This window comes from Sorex araneus, chromosome X (genome assembly GCF_027595985.1).
Source record: "Sorex araneus isolate mSorAra2 chromosome X, mSorAra2.pri, whole genome shotgun sequence".
Taxonomy (NCBI): Eukaryota; Metazoa; Chordata; class Mammalia; order Eulipotyphla; family Soricidae; genus Sorex; species Sorex araneus.
This window is the reverse complement of record NC_073313.1, coordinates 78,256,802-78,283,828: the sequence shown is the minus strand read 5'-3', so window position 1 is coordinate 78,283,828 and position 27,027 is coordinate 78,256,802. Positions and strand designations below refer to the sequence as shown.

Sequence of the window (27,027 nt, the reverse complement as noted above, 5' to 3'; positions counted from 1 at the left end):
AGGGAAATGAAAAACATTGGTGGTGGGAAATGTACCCTGGTGGAGGGATGGGTGTTGGATCATTGTATGACTGAAATCTAATCATAAACAGCTTTGTAATGCTCTGTGTCACGATATTCAATAAAAGTTTTAATAATAAATAAATAAAAGATGGTCTCAAATCCAAGGATGGAGAGAGACAGTTCATGGAGTCGAAGCCAATACCTATCCTGCTCCCTCTTTCCCTCTCCACTCAGATCAGCTTGAGCGCTCTTGTCAAGTGTGGTGAATAAGACAGGCCTTCCTCTCCCAGCTCCCAATCAGAGGACACACTTTCTCACTAACATAGATCATCAGCTAAATTCATAATGACTGTGATGGAGTAAATGAATGCTCCTTTCTCTATATAGTTCCCCAAGAGTCTCAGGCTGATAATAATGGGACCATCTCATCTCCCATTATGCCTCATTTGTAGGGTGTAGATTGTGCACTAGAAAGAGAACTAATTACAAAACACCAGAGGCTTCTGCTCTACCCAGTTCCCAGAGTAGTGGACCAAAGATTTAGTCCAAAGGGAGATGTCAAAACAGCCATGAAGGGGCTGGAGCGATAGCACAGCGGGTAGTGCGTTTGCCTTGCACACGGCCGACTGGGGTTTGACCCCCAGCATCCCATATGGTCCCCCAGCACCGCCAGGAGTAATTCCTGAGTGCAGAGCCAGGAGTAAACCTGTGCACTGCTGGGTGTGATCCAAAAAAGCAAAAAAAAATAGCCATAAAGTTCTCACCAAAGGAACAGATTTCTGTTGAAATAAAAGGGGTGGGGTTGGAGCAATAGTACAGCGAGTGGGGCCCTTGCCTTTACTCAGTGGCCCTGGATTTGATCCCCAGCATTCCACATGGTCCCCCTGCCCCGCCAAGCACTTCCAGGAGTGACTCCTGAGTGTAGAGCCAGGTCCCCAGACAACAACAAAAAATGTGGGAAAATTCAGGCCGAAAGGGTCTGGCAAAAAATGATGAAGATTTGGGTGTTCAGCAAACTAAGAGAAGGCTGTGAAGACTTCTTCTTCTTCTTCTTCTTTTTTTGCTTTTCAGGTCACACCCAGTGATGCACAGGGGTTATTCCTGGCTCTACACTCAGGAATTACTCCTGGCAGTGCTGGGGGACCCTATGGGATGCTGGGAATCGAACCCGGGTCAGCCGCGTGCAAGGCAAACGCCCTACCCGCTGTGCTATTACTTCAGCCCCTGTGAAAACTTCTTAATTAAGAAGTGGCTGAACTTTCAACCAGCTAGGTCACTAGAGAGAACCAAAGAGACAACCAGGAATTTGCTCAGAAGTGTCAGAACAAACTTCAAAGACGGGTTTCCAAAATTACCCTTACATGAACTTAACTGGATTAGATGGTAGATCAATTTATGCCCCAGGGACCTGTCAGAAAGATTAGCACAATCAGCTGAAAATCAAACCAGTCTAACAACTGGGTGTGATACCAAATTGAGGGAGACAACTTACTAGAGAGATTAGGGTCTGATGTTTCAGAGAGAACTGTCGGAGAGAGCTCTGCTCAAACCACTGTCATTTCAGAGTGACTGTGTGCATGACTGACACCAGGCCCTCAGGAATGACAGCACAAGTAACACACAGGGGGAAATAGGCTCCAGAACAATACTCTAGTCAACTACCAAAAAAGCAAGTAAACCTCCCCCCTGCCACTTCCCTATAATTCCAGAAGTCCCGGTAGTTACGTCCACACCCCAAAACTGCCACTCAGTTAAAAAATTACTACAGTTGTATCTTCCCGATAAAAATACTGAACTTCCTAACATCTCAAATGCTACAACACTGATAAACTAGTAGTCACACACCAAATGGGAGAAGGCAACCAATCTCGATGAACAAAACATAAGCAGAAGGCTTAATCTGTAACATTTTAGTAATCTGACATACGAGGATTTAATTATTCCATCATGAGATGTAACAATTTATTAGTCCCTGGTTGGAAGCCCGCCTAAAGTTTTGGGGGGAAGGCAGCAGGGATAGAGAAGGGGCCACTAGAACAATGATAGTTAGAATGATATTTCTGGATAAGATCTGTCTGCTGAAAGTAGGTAAAGGAACAAATACTATGACCTCTCAGTACCTGTATTTCAAACCATAATGCTGAGAGAGAGAAAGAAAGAGAGAGAAGAAAAGTGTCTGCCATAGAGGTAGGCTGGGGGGAAGGTGGTGGGAAGGAAACTGGTAACATTAGTGGTGGTAAATGTGCCCTGGTAGAGAAATGGACTTTGTAATGTTGTATGCCTGAAATCCAATCATGAACAGCTTTATAATGGTGTATCTCATGGTGATTCAGTAAATTAAAAAAATAGCAAGCAATAAACAAGGAATAATCCTTGAGGGCCGAAAAGAATTATTCGGTTAGCCAGAGCTGGCAAACCTAAACATGTGTAAGGTGTATAGTTTTCAACAAAATAACTAATGTGGCACAAAGGAATGTGTATGTGTGACCTAAAAAGCAAGAGGAGATATAAAGGAAGTTATGATGATAATGTTTCATCAAGGAGACACTATTGGTAAAGAAAAGAAAACAAATGGAAATTCTGGAATTAAAAACATACAATCTCCCATTTTCAGGTGGATAAAGAAACTATGGTACAACCAGGAAATAAGAAGTAATGAAATTTGTATATAAATGGATGGACATAGAGTATCATGCTGAGTGAAATGAGTCCAAAGGGGAGAGATGGACATAGAATGATTGTGCTCATCTTTGGGACATAAAAAACCATAATATGAGACTAATACCCATAGACAGTAGAAATAAGGGCCAGAAAGACTGGTCCATGGATAGAAGTTTGTCATAAGTAGAAGAGTGGTGGGAGGGCAGTTAGGATAGAGAAGGGACCAGTAAGACAATGGTAGTTGGAAATGATCACTCTGGACAAGAACTGAGTGCTGAAAGTAGGTAAAGGGATATACATGATAACCACTTGGTATCTATATTGCAAACCACAATACCAAGAAGAAAAGAGAGAGAGGAAAAAAAGTGTCTGCCATAGAGGCAGGGTGAGGCATGCAAGCGGAGGGAGAGAAACTGGGGGCATTGGTGGTAAGAAATGTACATTGGTGAAGGGATGGTTATTGGAGCACTGTATAACTGAAACCCAATCATGAACAACCTTGTAACTGTGTATCTCACGGTGATTCAATTAAAAACACACAAACAAAAAAGAAACTATGATACATCTACACAATGGAACACTACACAGCTACTAGGAAACATGAAGTCATGAAATTTTCTTATACATGAGTGGACATGGAGAGTATCCTGCTGGATGAAATCTTAAAGAGTGGAAAAGATGGGATAAGAAAGAGCAGAATGTGCTGGTGAAAGTTGGAAACTGGCCTCACATGCTGGGGGAAAAGGCAGCAGAGACAGAGAAGGGAACACGTAGTAGAGAATGTTGGGAAGATCCACTCAGGTTGAAAGCTGCGTGCAGAAAGTAGACTATAGACCGAACATGATAGCCACTCAGTACCTCTATTGTAAACTACAACACCCAACAGGAGAGAGAACAAAAGGGAATGCCCTGCTGCAGAGGCAGGATGTGGTGGTAGGGGTTGGGATGGAGGTGGTGGGAGGGATACTGGGATCATTGGTGGAGAAGAATGGGCACTGGTGGAGGGATGTAAACTAAATACAAACATGAAAGTTCCTAAGTGTGTAACTGTACCCCACGGTGATTCACTAATAAAAATTTTTTAAAAATTAAAAAATAAAAGCACTATAAAAAAAAAGAGGCCAAGAGGCCCAGGTTCAACTTCTGGCACCACATAGTCCCCGGAGCACCACTAAGAGTGACCCCTGCATATACAGGCAAGACTAGCCCCTAGCAAAACCGGGTGTGCCCCCCCTCAAAAAAAAAGAGGAATAGGAAAAGGAACCTAAATTCCTTAAAAAGGAATAGGAAAAGGGAACCTGAATAAAATTACAAGCCAACTTATCATAGGAGCTAGTAGAGGCCAAAGGCAGAAAGATAAGATAAAGTAATAATAGAAATAAAGCTGCCAATTAAAACTTAAATTATCTAGGACCCTCAAGATAGTTCAAGTAGAGGATCACATGCCATGCTTGACCTTGAAATGAGGCCCTGCATTCATTTGCTGGTCTCAGAGCACTGCTGAGGGTGCCTTTTTAAGAAAGAAAAATGAATTATATTATCTATGCAAACTTCTAGCTAAAATGAAAATGTAATAAAAGGATTTTCAGATAAAGAGAATTCTTACTTTCAACATTCAGTTCTTGTCCAGAGTGATCATTTCCAACTATTATTGTCATTTCTGACTATTATTGTCATACTGGTTCCTTTTCTATCCTACTGCCCTCCACCACACACACACGTGTCAAGCTTCCAGCCCTTCTTCCCCTTGTTTTTACTGTCCATGAAAATTAGTCTCATATTACAAGCTACAAGTAGGTAAAGGGATATTGCCTGATAACCTTTCAGTATCTGTATTGCAAAACATAATTCCAAAAGGAGAAAGAACAAAAGTACCTGTCATAGAGCCATAGACGCATTGGGTGGAAGGGAAACTGGGGACATTGGTGGTGGGAAATGTACACTGGTGAAGTGTTAGGTGTTGGGACATTGTATGACTGAAATCCAATCATGAACAACTTTGTAACTGTATCTCACAGTGATTCAATAAAAAATGAGTAAATAAATTTTAAATAAATGAAAGTAAATTTATTTTAACAAGAGAGAATTCTTTGTTATAAGACTCGTCTTCGGGGCTGGAGCGATAGCACAGCAGGTAGGGGGTAGAGCATTTGCCTTGCACGCGGCCAACCTGGGTTCAATTTCCAGTATCCATTTTGGTTCCCCGAGCACAGCCAGGAGTAATTCCTGAGTGCATGAGCCAGGAGTAACCAGTGTGCTTCGCATCGCTAGGTGTGACCCAAAAAGCCAAAAAAAAAAAAAAAACAACAAAAAACAAACCCACTCGCCTTAGAAAAACCATTAACTATAGAACAGAATGAAGTGAATCAGATGGAAATTTATGAGCACATATAAAACCAGGCGAAAGCCCAACCACTGTGCTATCAGCCGTTGAGCGTTCGCCTTTCACGCAGCTGACCCAAGTTCGATTCCTCTGCCCCTCTCGGAGAGCCCGGCAAGCTACCAAGAGTATTGAGCCCGCACGGCAGAGCCTGGCAAGGTACCCATGCGTATTGGATATGCCAAAAACAGTAACAATAAGTCTCTCAATGAGAGACGTTACTGGTGCCCGCTCGAACAAATCAATGAGCAACGGGATGACAGTGATATTAAACCAGATCACACTGGGACAGAAGAAATAGCTGAGTAAGCAGAGCACATGCTTTACAAGTTGGGGGCTCACATTCAATTCCTGTAGCAAGTTTCCCTGAGCACCCTGGGAACAACCCCGAAAGTGGTCCTCAAACACCACCAGGTGTGGCCTCCCAAAACAAAACATCAAAGAAATAAAAATAGGACCAGATCACTGGAAAAGGTAATTGTGCAACTATGAAAAACAATATAAATGTATTTTATTCTCTTAACAGACATAAAAGTTTTGCATAAAGCAATACTATAAAATTCTATCGTTGGGCATCTAACAAAGAAATGTACTCTATTTTACAACAACGGTACAATGGATGGGAAGAAACAATGCTTTATTGGAATAAGAATATACTAGAGAGTAACTCAAAAAGAAAAGAAAGAAAATGGATAACCGGAAAATATGATGTTTATTTGGGAGTTGGGGAATTGTATAGGGATTAGGGTGTGTGCAATGTACCCCTATGACCCCCTGAGAATTGCTGGGGTAACGCCCAGAAAGTCCCCAGGCCCTAGTGTCCTCCAAGCACTATGAGTGTAATCCTGATGATCCCTGGTATCACCTCTGTGTGCCCTTGTATAGAACAGCAAGTTTGGTTTGCTAAGAATCACGGGCACTCCCAGTGACGCTCAGGCCCCCGGCTCCTCTGAGCAACCCATGAAGGACCCCTGAAATGTTAATTTTATTAAATACTATAAACATATTGTTATCTTCAGTCATTTGAAAGTTTTATTGACATATGTAAAATAGTGTCCGCACGGAAGAGCCTGGCAAGCTCCCCATGGCATATTCAATATGCTAAATGCAGTAACAATAACAGGTTTCATTCCCTGATCCTGAAAAGGGCCTCCAATCATTGAGAAAAACGAGTAAGGGGAGGCTGCTAAAATCGCAGGGCTGGGACAAATGGAGACGTTACTGGCACCTGCTCGCATAAATCAATGAACGGGATGACAGTGATACAGTGATGTAAAATTGTACTAAATATTAATTATCACAACATATGATTAGGTTTGCAACCTATACATGTAAAATATAACAGAAGTACAGGGCTGGAGAGAGAGTACAGCGGGAAGGGCATGTGTCTTCCACAAAACTGGCCTAGATTTGATCCCCAGCATCCCATATTGCTCCCCAAGCACCACCTGAAGTGATTCCTGAGCACAAAGCCAAGAGTAATCCCTAAACATCGCCAGGTATGTCTCCAAAATAAAACAAACAAAAAATAGCATTAAAAGAAAGACATACGAAAATAGAACTATTCATAGAATAACATTTTTATATCTCCCTAGAATTAAGTCAGTGCAGATATGAACTAGTTTAACAGTGAAAAATGTGCAAGAACTTAATCTTATAATTAATTCTAATGCTTTCGTGGGTTTTCTATCTAGAAACCAAAGATGTTCTCATGCTGAAAATCAGAAAAAAAATTCTTTGTGCTTTAGAAAGTGGGAGAGAAAAGTTCCTATTCTGGGCATGTTCCCATAATATTCTTTATAACAAAGACTTCATGGGAACCGCTAAATATTGAGAGAATCAAAGGGGGAAATAAACAGCAACCCAATACTATGAGGGATTTCAATAGCACACTATCAATAATGGGTATAACACCAAGAGAGAAAATCATTAAATAGAGAATTTGAAAAACATTAGAGGAGCCAGAAAGAGAACACAATAGGTAAGGCATTTGCCTGGTTTCTTCTTGACCTGGGTTTGGTTTCTAGTACCACGTATGGTCCCCGGTGTAAGTCCCTCAGTAAGGAGCCAGGAGTAAGTCCTCTGCATAGCCAGGGGTAACCCAAATCTCCAAGAAAGAAAGAAAGGAAGAAAGAAAGAAAGGAAGACAGAAAGAAAGGAAGACAGAAAGGAAGACAGAAAGAAAGACAGAAAGAAAGAAAGAAAGAAAGAAAGAAAGAAAGAAAGAAAGAAAGAAAGAAAGAAAGAAAGAAAGAAAGAAAGAAAGAAAGAAAGAAAGAAAGAAAGAAAGAAAGAAAGAAAGAAAGAAAGAAAGAGGAGGGGGAGGGAGGGAAGGAAGGAAGGAAGGAAGGAAGGAAGGAAGGAAGGAAGGAAGGAAGGAAGGAAGGAAGGAAGGAAGGAAGGAAGGAAGGAAGGAAGGAAGGAAGGAAGGAAGGGAGGGAGGAAGGAAGGGAGGAAGGAAGGGAGGGAGGGAGGGAGGGAGGGAGGGAGGGAGGGAGGGAGGGAGGGAGGGAGGGAAGGGGAGAAGGAGAGAGAGAGCAATTAGTAAATCAAATGGAGTTAACAAATCAAATGCATTTCAATCCACCCCACAAAGAGCATGTACATTCTTCTCAAGTGCACATAGGACATTCTCCAGGATTGGTTATATGTTACTAAACTTAACAAATTTTAAAATATTACAATTCTGCCAAATATGTTTTTGAACTATAATGGAATGAAAATAGCAGAAACAAAATTAAAAAATCAACAACTATACGTAAAAGAAACAACACAGTCTTGAACAACCTGTAAGATCAAATGGTAAACTAGGAAATACTTCAAGACAAATTATAATGAAAATACAACATATCAAAATGTATGGAATGTTAGTTTTTTATTTCACTCTGGAGAAGTCCTTGCTCTCTCTTAAGATTATGAGGAAAAAGGAATCAAATATAAATCAGAGAAGGAAGCTCAATTTCTAGGTTATTAAGAAGTTTGCTCCATGGTTGGAAGCCTGCATTATGAGCTGGGGGAGAAAGCAGCTGGGATAGAGAAGGGATCACTAAGTCAATGATGGTTGGAGGGATCAGTCAGGATGGGAGATGTGTGTTGAAAGTAGATAAAGGACCAAACATGATGGCCTCTCAGTATCTGTACTGCAAACTATAATACCCATAACAAGAGAGAGAGTAAGAGGGAAATTGTCTGCCATAGAGGCAGGGGGAGGGGTGAAATGGGGTGGGGAAGGATACTGGGGACATTTATGGTGAAAATGTACACTGTTGGAAGGATGGGTGTTCAATCTTTGTATGACTGAAATTTAAACATGAAATTTTGTAACTATCTCATGATGATTCAATTAAAAAATTGAATAAAAAATTGAGAAGAAAGAACAAACATTATTCTAATGCCACAAAAATAAAAAGGATCATAAAAGACTATTATGGTGGCTGGAGAGACAGAGCCATGGACAGGGCACTTCGCTTGCACACAGCAGACCTGGGTTTAATCTCGGGCATCCCATATGGTCCCCTGAACCCTCCAGCAATAAGCGCTTAGCACAGAGCCAGGAGTAAGCCCTAAGCATTACAGGATATAGCCTCTCCCAAATCAAACAAAGACTACTATGAAAAACAGGATAACCTAGAAGAAATTAGTAAATTCTAAAACAAAACCTACCAAAACTAAATATAAAAATAGACAATATGAAAGACCTAACGCAAGTAAAACTATTGGATACAAATTTTAAAATTCTGAACAAAGGGAAAAAAAACTGAACTAGGTGCCTTGACTTGTGAATTTGATTGAAAACTTAAAACTGAATTAATACCTATACAGCCTCAAACTCTTCCAAAAGCTAAAGAAAGGAAACACTCCTAAACTCATTTTATGATACCAGCATTACCGAGATAGTAGCACCAGACAAACATACCACAAAAAAGATAACAGGCAATACCCCTGACAAATACTGATGCAGAAATCTTCACTAAAGTGCTAGCAAACCAACAGCATAATAAAAGAACCATCCACCAGGACAAATTGGAATCCATAGAATATAAGGATGGTTCAAAATATTCACATCAATCTAGTAGACCATGAAAAAGGATGAAGGATTAAAACCATCACACATCTCAATTTATGCAGAAAAAGCAATTGTTAAAATTCAGCATTTTTTTTCTTTTTGGGTCACACCCGGCGATGCACAGGGGTCACTCCTGGCTCTGTATTCAGGAATTACCCCTGGCGGTGCTCAGGGGACCATATGGGTTGCTGGAAATTGAACCCGGGTCGGCCGCATGCAAGGCAAACTTCCTACCCACTGTGCTATCACTCCAGCCCCAAAATTCAGTAATTTTGCATGATGAATAAAAAAACAAGTGGTATTGGAATGTTGTATGCATTAAACCTTATTAACGTTATTATAAGTCATGGTTCTTCAAAAAATAAAAGAAAGGAAAACTACTAATTAGAAATAGAAGTAAATTGACCGCCGAAATGTGATCCCGGGGGCCGCACGCATGTGCGGCCTCTCCGCAGCTGCATGAGTGTGAATCCAGACCCAGCAAAACCTCTTTCGGCATGGGCAACTCCTCACAGAATGTCTCCAGCCTGAGAACTAAGCCTTGGCCCCGTGCCCGCCCAGGAGGGGAAAGGTATTTCTCTCTCTCGCCTCTTTCTCTCCGGGGATGAAGGGCGAGGTGTCCACCATATTATGACGACCACAGATTGGATTTTCAAGCCTGCAATGATCCAATATCTGGAAGAAATCTCCCTGGACTTAGTTGTTAAAGTATGGAAATTCAAAACTGTGCGGCCGCTAGTGCGGCCGTGCAACCTCATTTGTCTTCACAGTAGGTCTGAATCTAGTGGGGTACTCCTAACAACAATAGTTAGGTTTGTGTTGAAATATTGAATGTAACCAAAGTAAACAGAAAGTAAAATGAAACTTATCAGTTACAAGGCGGGGGTGGGGGGGCGGGATGGGAGGTGTACTGTGTGTTTTTTTTTTTGGTGGTGGTATATGGGTGCTGGTGAAGGGATGGTTGTTTCAGCATTGTATAACTGAGACCTAAACCTGAAAGCATTGTAATCTTCCACATGGTGATTTAATAAAATAAAATTTTTATTGAAAAAAAAAGAAATAGAAGTAAATTGCTTCAGTGTAAAAAGATCAGACATGGGGATGCCATAGAGATAGTACAGTGGATAGGGCACGTGTCTAACCCAGGTTCGTTTCCTGGCATCCCGTATAGTCCCCCCACATCCTCCCTCCAGCACCACTAGCAGTAATTCCTGAATGCAGAGCCAGAAATAACCTCTGAGCATCGCTGGGTGTGGTCCAGAAACTTTTAAAAAAATCAGACATGGAAAGCTCATCACTAACATTATATTCAGTGACGAAAATGTTGATTTTGCTTTTCAAGAAGATGGTGCTTAAAGCATAGAAGAAAGCCCTGCCCTATCCCAGAGCTAAAACAAACGCAAAAGCTTTGAAGACTGAGAAAGCACTACTGAAAGGTGTACAGGCACACACACACAATCTTCTGAAACTCTGAAGGCAGCCCAAATTTTCTCCCAAGAGTGCCCCCAGAAGAAACAAATTTAACCACTATCCATAATCAAGTTCCTTCTGACCAGTCAGCCCTGAGGAAGAGAGAACACAACACACTTTGTGTTCGAGGTGCATGTTAAGTCAACAAGCACCAAATGAAACAGACTGTGAAGAAGCTCCTGACACTGACTGGGCCCTGGTCAACACTCAGACTACACCTGGAGAGAAGAAGGCATATGTCGGCTGGCTCCTGACTAGGATGCCTTGAGTGCGGCCAGCAAAACTGAAATCATCTCAACTGAGTCCAGCTGGTTATATACAAATATACTTTCCATTTGTCCACCATAAAGCCCCGAAAAGTGGGGCCGGAGCGATAGTACAGCAGGTAGGACATTTGCCTCGCATGCAGCTGATCTGAGTTCAATCCCCGGCATCCCATATGGTCCCCAAAGCACCTCCAGGAGTAATTCCTGACTACAGAACCAAGAGTAACCCCTGAGCATCGCTGGGTGATACCCAAAAAGCAAAAACAATAACAACAACGACGATGATGATGACGACGACGACAAAATCCCAAAAGTGAGAAATAAGGCTTTTATTCCATTTTTCTCTTTGTTCCTTCCGTTGTCGATGTTGACGCTGTTGCAGGGTGCGGGGTCATACACATGCCTGACCATGGTGTTTACTCACATAGTTGTGGTGTTCACTTGGAGCCAGACATCACGTTGTGCCGCTTGCACATTGAGCCATCATGATTGCTGAGGGCTGTGTGGCCGAGCACATGTGGTACCTGAGCATATATGGCACCCGCATCGCTCCTCTTGAGATGTGGACTTTTATGTGTAATGCTGGGGTGTGTACAGGGACTCTCTTCGCCCTTGGAGAAGCCCGGGTTCTCTCTTGAGCACGTTACTCTCCACTCTCTCCCACTTTCTCTTCCTCCTTCCCTTCAAAACCTCCAAATGAAATCTGTTTCACTTCACTGCTTGTCTACTCCTGAAATTCTTTTCTGCAAGGCGAGACAAGAACCCAGTAACCCTGGGTCCTGGGTTCCAGAGGTGGATCTGGAGAAAGTGACCATCTTTCTCCTCCCTACTCCACGTAAGTCACCCATGGGGCCCACCAACATCAGTTGGCGAACACAAAGGGACTCGAACCCTCAATCTTCTGATGTCTCTAGTGGGAGTACTCACACACAATCTGGTGGTGATACTTTCTGGGAACCTATAGCACACACAGAGGACCAGCAGGGCTTGCACTTCCTAAGCTGTGTTCACACATATTTTAGTCACAGTGTTTGCTGGGGGTTGCCTTCTTTTCTTTCTAAAAAAAAAAACAATTTGTGTTTTTTCACGTCTTAATTCTATCTGCTAGGAAAATTCAATATGTATAGACAGCACTGTTTATTTTTTTAAAACTGAATCACCGTAAGATACACAGTTATAAAGCTGTTCGTGATCAGGTTTCAGTCATACAATATTCCAACACCTAGTACACCCTCCACCAGTGCACATTTTCCACTACCAGCATCCTTTCTCTTTTTTTTTTTGCTTTTTGGGTCACACCCAGCAATGCTCAGGGGTTACTCCTGGATTTGCACTCAGGAATTACTCCTGGCAGTGCTTGGGGGACCATATGGGATGCCGGGGATCGAACCCGGGTCCGCTGCATGCAAGGCAAACGCCCTAACTGCTGTGCTATCGCTCTGGCCCCAGCATCCCTTTCTTGTGGTCACACACACCTGGTTGTGGTGCAGCTGGGGATTTCTTGTGGTGCCAGGATTGTGCTCAATGTCACAGCAACACAAGAGGTTGTGCCTGCAACCTTATGCTGACAGTCTGGTGTTGCGAGCTACTTGTCCTGTTCCTCTGGGCCCCATTTCGCCACTTCCTTCGACATACGACTGAAAGTTCTAATGAGAGCAATTAATATAGGGAAGAATGACAACATGTAAATGGTGAAGGGAAAAGTAAAATTATCTCAGTTTATAGATGACATGAGAGTTTTTCCTTTTGGTTATTGCACCACCCTGGCAATGCTCTGGGCTTCCTCCTGGTTCTGTGCTCGGGAACCACTTCTGCTTGGGGACCACGTGCCATACCAGGGATTAAACTAAGGTCAGCCACAGGCAAAGCAAGCACCTCCATGCTACACTACTTAGATCACAGGATTTTTAGTATGCTAAAAACTCTAATACTTAAAAAGATCTGACAGAATAAATGAATTCAATATTATTGTGGAATAAAAAAATTAGCATACAAAAGGAAGTTGTGTTTCTAAAAAATAGATGAACTAGATAAAAGAAAAGAAAACTTTAAGACCAACAAATGGTTAAAAGATGGGGAAGTGGGAAGAAGGAAAAAGGGTATTAAATTGGGACAAAGAGAGAAACTGTATGGTGAAGGATTGAAATGGTCTTTTAATGACAAAACTACAGTAGTATACACACTTTTTTGGGTGGCTTTTAATGACTGATGCACACCACACCAGAAACTTACATAATTGAGCCAGGATTGTGCTCAATGTCACTGTATCATTGTCATCCCGTTGTTCATCAATTTACTCAAGTGGGCACCAGTAATGTCTCCATTTGTCCCAACCCTGAGATTTTGGCAGCCTCTCCTTACTCATTTTTCCCATTGATTGGAGGCTCTTTTAGGGTCAGGCTAATGAGACCTATTATTGTTACTGTATTTGGCACATTGAATACGCCACGGGAAGTTTGCCAGGCTCTTCCGTATGGGCGGGATAATCTCGATAGTTTGCAGGGCTCTCCGAGAGCCTTTATGATGATGTGTTAAGGCCGAGGACACACACCTAGGAATATGTTCACTCATGTTGTGAGGCTTAGCCCGAGCATGTGGAAAGTGGCCTGGAGCATGGTGGTGATGAGGTAGTGGAGGTCGGCTGCCGGGTCTGGGTCCCTTTGGGTGGAGAGGGCTCTCACCCGCCCCCCTCTGGGGCACCCCAGATTATAATCTAAAATTACCTCAGTAAAAATAAAATTAAAAACAGTAAATAGTGTTTTTATACATTAATGATAGATACTCTGAAAAAGAAATTAAAGGACTGGTGAAGTAGCTCAAATAGAGCACATACTTTGCATGCTGGCACTCCAGGTTCCAATCCTGGCACCACAGGGTCCTTAGCACTGCCAGAATCGAGCACTGAGTCAGCAGTATCCCCCAAAACAACCAAGATTATTCAGAGAATTACATTAATACTCTTCTTGCCATATTATGTTGATAATAATTTTTTAAAGAAATTAAGGGGGAACGCCCTCGGCCCAGATAAATCCAGAGCTGCTGAGAGCGAAACGGACCCTCTGCGCCTAAAGACTTTGATTCCAGAGGCCTAACCCATTTTGGCATCCAGAGCAGCTTCTTACAGCAATGCACTGGGACTGTAAACTGGGCTATGCAATTTCTGGCAGAATTTTCCCTGGACTTTATACAGAAATCCAAAACCGACTTAACATCTCTCAATTGTCAGCAGTGTGAAATGGTTCCTTTTTAGCAGGTCTGACTTTGGGTGGAAACTCCAAATAATAACTGAGTTTTTTTTTGTTGAAATATTGAAGGTAATCAAAGTAGCAGCTATTTCCCTAGACTGTGAACTAAGCAATAGCCCCACGCCGGCCAAGAAAGAGAAAATATTCCTCTTTCCTGGTTGTTTCCTATTTTCGAGGAGAAACGTGGCGTGGCGTCCACTATACTATGAGGCGCGGGAAGGGGGAGGAGGAGGGGAAAAAAAAGGAAAAGGGAAAAGGAAAAAAAGAGTTATGTACTTGGAGCAGTGGGGCTACATATCTCTTCATTCTAAGCAATGGAAAAATAATTATAAAATGCTTCCTTGGTAGTAGGGCTGTCTTTCTTGGGGGGAAACTCCAACAACAATAGTGAGTTTTGTGCTGAAATATGGAATGTAATAAAGGTAAAGAGAAAATGAAGTGAAATTCATCAGTTATGCAGTTGGGGGTGGGGGGCGGGGGCGGGAGGTATACTGGGGTTTTTGGTGGTGGAATATGGGCACCGGTGAAGGGATGGGTGTTTGAATAGTGTATAACTGAAACATAAGCCTGAGAACTTTGTAACTTTCCACATGGTGATTCAATTAAAAATAAAATTAAAAAAAGAAATTAAGGGGGAAATATAATTATAACACCATCAAAAAGTAGAAAATTCTTAAGACTAAACAATGGAGGTAAAAAATTTACATAGTGAAAATTGCGACACACAGAAAATAAATTAAAGATTAAAAACACAGGGCCATGGCAGTCTCAGTAGCAGAATGCAGGCCATGAAGGTATGAGGTATTGGGCTCAATCCTTGACAACATACCTACACAACAAAGAAGAAATCACTGGGGGGAAAGGCTAGAATGATAGTGCAGTGGGTAGGGCGTTTACCTTGCACACAGACAACCCAGGCTTGATCCCCAGCATCCCACATGATTCCCCGAGCACCACCATGAATAATTTCTGAGTGCAAGAGCAAGGAGTAACCCCTGAGCATTGCCAGGTGTGACCCCAAAAGCCAAAAATAAATAAGAATTTAAAATAAAAAAGAAGAAACCCATGAAAAGATATTTCATGTCCGTGGGTGGGAGGATTTCATACAGCTAAAATGTTTTTATACATTTCCTAAACTTGTGCACCTAAACTCATCTTTAGGTTCAATGAAATTCCTACCAATCACTTCCTACCACGAGCAGGGTGTAAATGAAACATTCACATAATAACCAACACTCTTGCGCATGTGGAGTAAATCCATTGCAAGCAGCAGTAGAAATTGCTGGTGTCACTTTGCAAAACAGTCTGACAGTTCCTCTAATGGTCAAAGAGCGTGATGGCTTGTCCAGAATTCCAATCCTAGACATTGATCCAGGAGAAAGAGAAACAGCCACACAAAGAAGGTTCATAGCAGATTATTCACAATCCACATGGCACCATGAACTGATGAACAGGAAAAAAGCATGTGACATGAATGCAGTGGAATCTAGAGATTTAAAATATGAAGTACTAAAATATGAAGTACTGGAGCAATAGCACAGCGGGTAGGGCGTTTGCTTTCCATGCGATCAACCCAGGTTCGATTCCTCCACCCCTCTCGGAGAGCCCGGCAAGCTACCGAGAATATTCTGCCTGCATAGCAGAGCCTGCCAAGCTATCCATGGTGTATTCAATATGCCCAAAACAGTAACAAGTCTCACAATGGAGACATTACTGGTGCCCGTTCAAGCAAATCGATGAGCAACGGGATGACAGTGATGACAGTGATACTATATAAAAGGGGATGCTTAGATCCTCCCTGACCCTAGGGTTTAGAGAGGAGACAAGTGGAGAAGGAAAGAAGTCAAGGTGGAAGCAAAAAGGAAAGAACAAGAAGTAAAGGGTGAATAGACATCAAGGTTTCCATTATATCAGTGATGTGCACGAGGGTTAGAGCCATATACCTAAAACACTGACTCAAGAGAGCTGAAAATGTAAGACCTAAGCGGCAACCACTAAAACTTTGTAATGTGACTGTAAAGTAGGCAGGCAGGGGTGGGGGGGTGAGTGGGGATTGGAGTGGGGAGGGAATCTGGGAACACTGGTGAAAGGAAGGTGACACTGGTGGAGGGATTGGTGTTGAGTTATGTTATGCCTAAAATGCAACTATCAGTAACTTTGTAAATCATAGCTCTAAAATAAAAATCACTCTTATATAACAATTTTTTAAAAAACTAAAAAAAAATGAAGAATGGGGCTGGAGTGATAATACAGTGGGTAGGGTGTTTGCCTTGCAGGAGCCAACCCGGGTTTGATTCCCAGCATCCCATATGGTCCCCTGAGCACCACCAGGGGTAATTCCTGAGTGCAGATCCAGGACTGACCCCTGTGCATCGCCAGGTGTGACCAAAAAATTTTTTTAAATGAAGAACTACAGGACCACAGTGATAGTACGGTGGGCAGGGCATTCACCTTGCATTTGATCAACCCGGGTTCAATTCCCAGTTCCCCATATGGTCCCCCAAGCACTGCCAGAAGTGATCCCTGAATGCAGAGCAAGGGGTAAGGCCCTCTGGGTGTAGCCCGAAAATAAAACAAACTAAAAATGAAGAACTTGGTCGGGAATATGCCTCAGTGCTAGAGCTCAGACTTGATATGCAAGTGCTGATATCACAAATAAGCAGATAGATGGATGATGACTTATTATCACATTATAATGTGGATAAAATTTGAAGACAATATGTTAAATGAGTGTGATTGCTCTTTAAAAAGATGTCTGTGGGGCTGGAGAGAGAGGAAGGAGATGAAGCACTTGCATGGATTGTAGTCATATCGTTAAAACGCCATTTCAAATCTCCATCACCCATGAACTGAAGTCAGATCAAAAAGGATTAAAGACCTCAACATCAGACCCAAATCCATAAAGTACATGGAGGAAACTGTAAGAAAAACCCTCCGTGACACTGAAGCTAAAGGTATCTTCAAAGATGAAACACCACTTACCAAGCAAGTGGAAGCAAAGATTTAAAAAATGGGACTACATTAAACTAAAAAGCTTCTGCACCTCAAAAGAAATGGTGACCAATATACAAAGACAGCACACGGAATGGGAAAATTATTTACGCAATACCCACCTGAAAAAGGGTTAATATCCAAGATATATAAGGCACTGGTAGAACTTTAAAAGATAAAGCCTCCAACCCCATCAAAAAATGGGGAGAAAAATATGAACAGAAACTTACTCAAAGAATAAATAAATACAAATGGCCAAAAGAAATGTGAAAAATGCTCTACATTGCTAATCATCAGAGAGATACAAATCAAAACAACAATGGGATGTCATCTCACACCACAGAGACTGACACACATCCAAAAGAACAAGAGTAACCAATGCTGGCGCAAGTGGGGAGAAACAAACTCTCCTTCATTGTTGGTGGGAATGCCAACTGGTCCAGTCCTTTTGGAAAACAATATGGACATTCCTCAAAAAGCTAGAAAGCAGCTTCCACATGATCCAGCAATGTCACTTCTGGCAATATACTCTGGAGTCCCCCCCCCCAAAAAAAAAGAGCAGAAACGCCATCTGCACTCCTGTGTTCATTGCAGCACTATTCACAATAGCCAGCATCTGGACACAACATGACTGTTCTGGAAACATCTAGCATGTCTGAGAACAGATGACTGGATAAAGAAAGTATCTACATAATGGAATACTATACAGTTGTTAGGAAAAATAAAGTCATGAAACCTGTTACAAATGGATGGATGTGAAGTGTGTCATGCTGCGAGAAATGAGTCAGAAAAAGATATAGAATGACTGCACTCATTTGTGGGATATAAAAAAAAATGGTATGAGACTAATATCCAGGGACAGGAAAAATAGAAGCCAGAAGGACTGGTTGTGGGGGCAAAGGGAAGTTAGGATAGGGAAGGAACCAGTATGGAAATAATAGAAATTATCACCCTGGACAAGAACTGAGTGTTGAAAGTTAGTAAAGGGATATACATGAAAACCTTTCAGTATCTGTATTTGTAAGCCACAGTGACCAAAAGGAGAGAGGGAGGGGGTGGGGGAGAGAGAAAGAGAGAGGGGGAGGGAGAGGAAGAGAAGTTTCTGCCACAAAGGCTGTGGGGGGGAGTACAGGAGGGAAACTGGGGATATTGGTGGTGGGAAATGTACACTGGTGAAGAGATGGGTGTTGGAACATTGTATGACTGAACCCCGATCACATAACTATGTATCTTACAATCTTGTAACTATGCATCTCACTGTGATTCAGTTAAAATATTAGAAAATAAATAAACAAAATTAACAATAAGTCTAAAAAAAGAAGGAAGTAGGTAAAGGGATATACATGATAACCTTTCAGTATCTGTATTGCAAACCATAATGCCTAAAAGAAGAGAAAGTTAGAGAGAAAAAGATAAAGAGAAAAAGAAAGAGAGCGAGAAAGAAAGAGAAGTTTGTGCCACAGAGGCAGACAAGTGGGGGAATGTGTAGAGGAAAACTGGGGACACTGATGTTGGGAAATGTACACTGGTGAAGGGATGGGTGTTTGGAACATTATATAACTGAAACCCAACCACAAACAACCTTTTATCTGTGTATCTTACTGTGACTCAATTAAAAATTAAAAAATAAATAAATAAAATTAACAATAAACCTAAAATAAAGGAAAAAAAAGAAAGTAGGTAGAGGAATATACACGATAACCTTTCAGTATCTGTATTGCAAACCATAGTGTCGAGAAAGAGAGAGAGAGAGAGAGAGAGAGAGAGAAAGTACCTGCCACAGAGGGTTGAGTGCAGGAGGGAAACTGGACATTGGTGGTGGCAAATATACACTGGTGAAGAGACAGGTGTTGAAACATTATATAACTGAAATCCAATCATGAACAACCTTGTAATTGTGTATCCCACTGTGATTCAATAAAAAATTAAAACAGGAACCGAGAGCCGCGGCACGAGAAGCAGAGCCTCCGCGCCTATTGACCGTGATCCTGAGGTCTCCTAACCCATTTTGGCACCAGAGCGGATGCTTGAGCCATGCATTTTGACTGTGAACTGAGCTACAACCTCGTGCAGCCCAGGGGAGGATTTTTCTCCCTCTCCACCCCATTTTTCTGAGCGAAAATGGCGGCAGCGGCAGCAGCCACGCGGTGAGAGCCACCCTCTAAGACCCCTCCACCAGGAGGTAGGACTTTCTTTAGTGACGTAGCCTGTAGGTGGTCCTGGGAGGGGGGGCGTTCCCGGCGCGCCTTCCGCCCAGAGATGAACCGAGAGCTGCGGCACGAGAAGCAGAGCCTCCGCGCCTATTGACTGTGATCCTGAGGTCTCCTAACCCATTTTGGCACCAGAGCGGATGCTTGCAGCCATCCATTTTGACTGTGAACTGAGCTAAAATATTAGAAACCCAAAACCGGACTCAAAGTCTTCACTCTTACCAATGAAGAGAAATTATTAGATGATGCCTATTCAGCAGGCCTGATTGTTGGGGAAAATTTCCAATCAATAATAGTGAGTTCTGTATGGAAATATGAAATGTACTCAATATATATAGAGAATAATGGGAATATCATTAGGTACTTAGATGGGGGGTGGGGTGGGAGGGGGGGTGTATTGGGGTTCTTGGTGGTGGAACGGGTGCACTGGTGAAGGGATGGTGGTTTAATCAGTATTTGACTGTGACTCAAACCTGAAAGCTTTGTATTTTTTTTTCTTGTTTTCACGGTGGTTCAATAAAATATTTCTTTAAGAAAAAAAATTAAAACAAAACAAAACAAAAAAATCCCCAGCCCGGATATGGTTCCTTGAATATTGCCAAAGGTCAGTTCTGAGCACAGAACCAGGAATATTCTCTGTGCACTGCCAGATGTGATGCCACCCCCCACCCAAATCAATTTAAAAATTTTTTCAATTGTAGTGAGTTGTCAGAATAAGTAATTCTAGTATTTTACTGGTGGCCTTGGGCTGGCAAGGGGGAGGAACTGTGACTGAGTACAGGCTTATTTGTGGAGTGATGACAAGGCTCTAAAATTGAATGTGGTAATGATTGCACAATCCTAATGATATGAAAATGAATTTACCCATCCACCTTAAGTAGCTGAAACGTATAGTAGATTTATTACATCTCAATAAAGCTGTTACACCAGACAGGATATGGTTTTACTTATTTTCTTACGCCAGGTGGCTGACACATGGGTGCCTGTTTTTTAACTCTTTAAATGTTGGCTCAGAGGAGTCTATCTGTAATTTTTAAAATATCTTATAAAAATATATTTTAGAAGTATGATAGACCTGGATTCTAATTCTGACTCAACCACTTAACAGCTAGGAGTTCTTAGGGAGATTATTTACTTCCCAAGTCTTATCTGCAAAGCGGAGCTGGTAAGAATAGTAACTCCCTCATAGAGTTTTCCATCATGTGCCTGGAACACTGTCAGAGTTATTATTAGCTAACGTGAGCTCCAAGCATGCAAGCCACTTGCCTCAATAATCCAGACTCTTGGCTTCTCTCTCTCTTTCTCTCTTTCTCTCTTTCTTTCTTTCTTTCTTTCTTTCTTTCTTTCTTTCTTTCTTTCTTTCTTTCTTTCTTTCTTTCTTTCTTTCTTTCTTTCTTTCTTTCTTTCTTTCTTTCTTTCTTTCTTTCTCTCTCTCTTTCTCTCTCTTTCTTTCTTTCTTTCTTTCTTTCTTTCTTTCTTTCTTTCTTTCTTTCTTTCTTTCTTTCTTTCTTTCTTTCTTTCTTTCTTTCTTTCTTTCTTTCTTCCTTTCTTTTTGGGATTTGGGGCCATAACTGGTAATGCTCAGGCCTTACCTCTGGCTCTGTGCTCTTTCCCCTGAAGAGCTCAGAAGACCATATGCAGTGCTAGGAATCGAACCTGGGTCAGCCACATTCAAGACAAATGCCCTACTCACTGTACTATCACTCTGGCCCCAGCTCTTTTTTTTCAAATTCCAACTGCCATTTTGGCTATAACACAAGAGTTTAGAACATGAATCAGGGCAACAAAGTTGACCCTCATGTGGGGACTCCACAATCTTAACATGAAAATGTCCTGAGAAATAGAGAAAGGATCAGTAGGACAATAATAGTTGGAAATGATCACTCTGGACAAGAACTGAGTGTTAAAAAGTAGGTAAAGGGATATTCATGATAACGTTTCAGTATCTGTATTACAAACCACAATATCAAAATGAGAGAGATGGGGGGAGAGTAAGGAGCGAGAGAGAGAGAGAGAAAGAGAGAGAGAGAGAGACTGCCATATGCCATAGATGCAGGGGTGGGATGGGAGTGTCAGGAGGGAAACTGGGGACACTGATGGTGGGAAATGTACACGATGAAAGTATGGGTGTTGGAACACTACATGCATGAGCAACTTTGTAACTATATATTTCACAGTAATTTAATTAAAATAAATGAAAAATTTAAAAGTAAAAATAAATAAAATGTCCTGAGAGCTGAAGACATAGTCCAGGAGATAAGGTGTTTGCTGTGCATGCAGCCAACTTGGCCCTAGCCCTGGTTCTCTCCCGAACACTTCCTATGGTCTCCAGAACATTGCCAGGGGTTACTACTCGGTGCAGAGCCAGGAAGAGCCCCTGAGCCCGTCTGGGTAAGACTCATCCCCACCCTTTGTCCCTAATGTCCTTATAAGGCCAAAGAGAGTCCAACAGGTTGAGCAAATGCTTTGCATGTGGAAGACCCTGGAAACAACCCTGGTACCATATATGTTCTCATGAGCACCACTAGGAGTGAGTCCCAGGCAAAACTGAGAGTATCCCTAAGCACTGCAGGGGTGACCCCAACATAAGTGCAATTAATTAATTAAACGTCTTTAATAGGCCTATAATATTCCCAGAAGCTATGACCAAAACCCCCAAATTGACACCACATCTGAGGGTGAGTGTCAATTGTTATTCTGGTCTGGTTCTGGAAATTCAGTCCTGGGTGGGGTTGAGAGAATATTTTGGTCATTTGTGAGCAGCCAGCCTCCAGGACTGAGATCCATTCTTAATCAAGTCTCCAGAGTATGGGCTTCTGTATGTCGCTTTTGTAACATGGAGATTTCTTGCACATGAATTCAAAGTGAAGGGGCTGGGGATTAGAGCAATAGTGCAGTGGGTAGGGCTTGCACATGGCCAACCCAGGTTCGATTCCCAGCATCCCATATGGTCTCCTGAGCACTACCAGGAGTAATTCTTGAGTGCAAAGCCAGGAGTAACCCCTGAGAATTGCCAGGTGTGACCCGAAAAGAAAATAATAGTTAAGGGGCTGGAGACATAGCATAGCGGGTTGGGCACTTGCATGCAGATAACCCAGGTTTAATCACTTGCACCGCATATGGGCCCCTGAGCACCGGCAGGAATAATTTTTAGTAATAATTAATAGTAATGAATACTAACTGATGATTGATTATTATTAGTTCCTGAGAGCAGAGTCAAGAGTGACCCTTGAGCATTACCACATGTGACCCCCAAACAGAAACAAATCAAACCAAATGAAAACCACATCTTGGGAGGGCTTGAGAGATGATACATAGTACAGGTTCTGGCCTTGCATGCATAAGGTTCTGGCCTTGCATGCAGCCAACCCTGGTTTGAGCCCTGGCACTGTATCTGGTCTCCAAAGCACTGCCAGGGGAGATTTCTGAATAAAGATCCTGGAATAGCCCCCTGAAAACCAAACCACCAGGTATGACCCCCAACTTCCGCAAAAAAAACCCAAAAAATTGGAGAGAGAAAAAAAAACATCTTCAAATATTTCGTGCAATGTTCTGGCCCAGAAAAACATGTCTACCTATGTGTCAGGTTCAGGAAGTCAGAGGCGGAGAAAAAGGAGATGTGAACTGGCAAGGAGCCTTACAGGAAATACAATTCTCTTGCCTTCCGTGTTTCTGAAACAACATGCATTTATGTAACGTTATTATCAGACCCCATAGTTCGGCGTCAGTTGCCACCGGCCTTTCTCTATTAATAGTTGCCGTTAACCATCATCACACTTGAGACTTTCTGTACCAGACAAAGGGAAAGTGAAAAAATAACACGTGTAGACAAAGCAGTTCAGCCACAAAGCACTCACCAGGGACAGACAAGGCTAAGCCCACTGCATGGAAAAGACAAGTTTACTTTTGGAACAGCATCTGTTTAGTTACCCTATTGGTTACAAGATTTACATTATCTATAATGTTTACAACCTGCTATCTATCTATATTTTCCTCAAGATTATATGATCTGTGAAGGGAGGAACCTTCTATTCCTTGTTTAGTACCATATCTGCAACCAGCCAGTGTAGAATGTTGTACATAATAAGTACTCGATAAATTATGAGTTGCACCCTGGATTACTCAGCTTTGCATGGGGTCCGCAAGAATGTCTGCATCTTGTTGATCTCTCTCAATATTTATTTATCCATATTGATTTTTATGATCACTGTTTCAGTTCCTTTCTTTTAACGACAAGCTTACATATTGAAAAATACTACATCAGTCAGGGCTGGAGCAATAGCACAGTGGGTAGGGCATTTGTCTTGCATGCAGCCAACCCGGGTTTGAATCCCAGAATCCCATATGGTCCCCTGTAGGATGACATTACTTTGTCCTCTCCCCACTTGCCACGAGTAGCTTGTCCCGGTTTTTCCCGGAGTATAGGCTTACCCCAGTCTCACCCATCAAGGTGTTCCCGAATCACTCCCAACCCTTTGTTTAGCTTGTAATCACTTCTCTATGCTCTCTTCCCCAAAACAGTTGATCCGCTTTCCCTTAATCTGACTCTGCTAATTTGTAAGGTCAGACCTTCCTAGGACACTGAATATTATAACATAGCCTTTCTCCCCTCTTTATGCCTTTTGAATAATTTACTTTAAAGCTATGTCTTTTTTGCATAGACACAAGAAGACAATATTATGTTTTTGTAACTTGGGATTTAATTGGCTTTGAATATTATTCCCCCCCGGGCATCTGCTTTCTCTACTTAAGCCTCAGTTGCCCTCAGTTCCTAGCACCCCAAAAGCAGGGTCCCGACGAGGGACGGGATGGATACAGAGCAAGCGGTGAGTTATGTGCTACCCTGACATCGAGATGGGCCTGGCCAAAGTGCCTAATTCTTAACTATAAGTTAATAGCTTGATCATAGACAAATGCTGTCATGATCCAAAAGTAATGATGAGACTAGGACCCTGCTAGGGATAGGAAAGACTGATCTGGCCTGAGCACTGTAGTCTGAGATCGAGATGGCCCCTGGAGAGCAATTCTATAAGCTTTAATCCATTTCTTATTGTGTCCATACAAAATGATTAATATTATGAATTATTATATGTTTGCTGGCTGAGGAGAGGTGAAACACACTCATGGGACTCCACCCTTGGGTGGATCCTCCTGCTGAAAGAGAATCAGTCCTAGGAAAAGCATCCCCTGAGGGAAAGGAACCTCAACCCTGTTGATGGTGACCACACCTATGTGTACGCCCCAACCCCCTCATGTTGGGGGATTCAACTAGGCTGTAAGAGTGGGTTGGAGGGCCAGATCCAGAGATCCAGAGAGAGATCCAGAGCCGGGAGAGAAGCAGAGAGAGAGAATGAAATAAACTGATCGAGCAACCAGTTTGGCCTTCTTCCTTCTGTCGCCTGCCCTTGACCGACAGCACACACAGCGTTTCCAGAGCACCGAACGTGGGCGGTGAGACAGAGCCACCCGGAGAGCCCGAGAGTGCGCGAGCCCGATGGCGTGCCTTAGTTTTTTAAAGTCCCCCAAGCACCGCCAGGAGTAATTCCTGAGTGCAGAGTCAGGAGTAACCCCTGTGCATTGCCAGGTGTGACCCCCCCCAAAAAAAGTATTACATCAAATTAATAGTGATTTTTTAATGTTTTTTTTGGGGGGCCACACCTGGCTGCATTCAGGACTTGCTCCTGGATCTGTGCTCAGGGATTTCTTGTAGCAGGACTTGGGACCATATGTGCCAGTGATCAAACCGAGGTTGGCCTTGCACAAGGCAAATGTTCTATGTGCTGTACTATTTATTGCTCCTGCCCTCTCTAGTGATTTTGATGGCAATTTCATTTCATTTTTTGTGGAGATTATTGTTCCACACCTGACTAACTCCTGGCTCAGTGCTTAGGTTTCACTCCTAGAAATGCTCAGGAGCCTGGAAATCTAACCGAGGTCAGGCGAACACCAGGTAAGAACCTTATCCCCCTGACTATCCCCAGCCCCAGTAGTGATATTTAAAAGACAAAATCTTCATATGGAATGGAATCAGCAGAATGAGTTAAAACTTATTTTCCAGGAGTGATAGCACAGAGTGTAGGGTGTTCGCCTTCTACGCGGCTGACCCGGGTTCGACTCCTCCGCCCCTCTCGGAGAGCCCAGCAAGCTACCAAGAGTATCTCGCCCACATGGCAGAGCCTGTCAAGCTGCCCGTGGTGTATTCAATATGCCAAAAACAGTAACAACAAGTCTCACAATGGAGAAGTTACGGTGCCTGCTCAAGCAAATTGATGAGCAACGGGATGACCGTGATACAGTGATTCATGAATCACCAATCCATGTCCAAAGAAATCAATTACTCCCCAGCAACACTTGGGTAAGCCTGGGTAAACCCCAGCATTACAGGACTCAAGTACCACCACACCTTGGGGTCTCGTGCTGAACTTCTGGGTTGGCTAAAAATCACTACAAGATGTTCCCAGGAATTCTTATCACCAAATGAGAGACCCCGTTGCACACCCATCAAAATCAAGTTCTGGCAGGCTGTACGGAGATAATCAAGAGGTCAGCTGGACATCCAGAATTTCCAAGGGGAGAAATTCCTTGCAAATCAACCATTTGGAAGAAATGGTCAGGATTTACCTGTGCTGGGTGAGTACATTTACAGCTGCAGGGTGGTTGGCACAGTAAGCCAGATACATTGACTTAAAATGAGGCATGAGGTTCAGCAGACAGCCTCCAACTTTGTGTTGGTTTTCTGGAAACCTATAAGCAAATGAGATAAAACACAAAAAGTAAAATAGGAATCAAGAGATAAAGGAAGCAGCTTTAAATTAAACCCGGCAATGTGGGAACTTTTTACTTTCTTCTGCAAAGTTACAAGGGAAGCTATAATTTGTTATGTGCCAAAGGGGACTGGTTGAGATTGGGAGGGAAACTGGGGATATTGGTGAAAGGAAGGTCATACTGGTGGTGTTGGAATACTCCATGCTTGAAATGACTCTATATGGAACAACATTGCAAATCACAGTGTTTTTAATAAAAATTGAGAAAAAAATTAATTAAAATATATTCCCCCCAAAAGGGAAGCTACATTTATGACCATATTCCCCATGAAATGCAAGTTCTTTAAATGCTAGCCACCAAATACAGGCAACACACAAAGTCAGATACTTGAAATTAGTAGGTAGGGTGTTTTATTAGATGCATCTATTAGTTCGAATATTCTGTTTCAGCTTAGTACCTAAAAATGCTCTTGGCTGGGGCCAGAGCAGTAGTTAAACAGTTAAGGTGCTTGCATTGCATGTATCCAACCAGGTTTTGATTCCAGGCACCCTAGTGGGCCCCCATGCCTGGCCAGGAGTGAGCGCAGAGCGGGAGTAAGCCCTAGGTTCAGTTGAGGGTGACCAAAAATCACTCTGGGTTCTTTTATATGAAGTTCAAAGTACAGACAAAACAACCAACTTAACTGAAAGATGATACATTGCAGAGTATTATGCAGTCTCGGTGGCCTGATGGATTTTGAGGCAGGGTAGCCTAAGGGGGTTTTAAATAGTTTTCCTTTCTAAGTTCTTTTTTAAAATCTTTTCTTTTTTTCAGTTTTATTCCTTAAATTTGTTTTTAAATTTTTAACTCCCCTGTTTCCATTAATAGAAAAAGAGAAGAAGAAATTATTCAGATGTATCCTTTAGAATAGTTTTGGCCTATTTCAATTTTCTTCTAGATGTTTCTCCGTAAATTGGAAAACAAAGTTGACA

The 27,027-nt window shown here is 42.3% G+C and overlaps 1 protein-coding gene across 2 annotated transcripts in view; it reads right to left on the bottom strand.

The window, feature by feature from the left end:
- The window catches only part of LOC101551817 (rho guanine nucleotide exchange factor 6), a 149,374-nt gene that overhangs the window by 47,006 nt on the left and 75,341 nt on the right, over positions 1-27,027 (bottom strand). For both annotated transcript variants that reach the window (XM_055122345.1, XM_055122346.1), the window contains one exon: positions 25,913-26,035. In XM_055122345.1, coding sequence (XP_054978320.1) covers positions 25,913-26,035 — 123 coding nt within the window. The remainder of the gene's footprint in view (positions 1-25,912; positions 26,036-27,027) is intronic.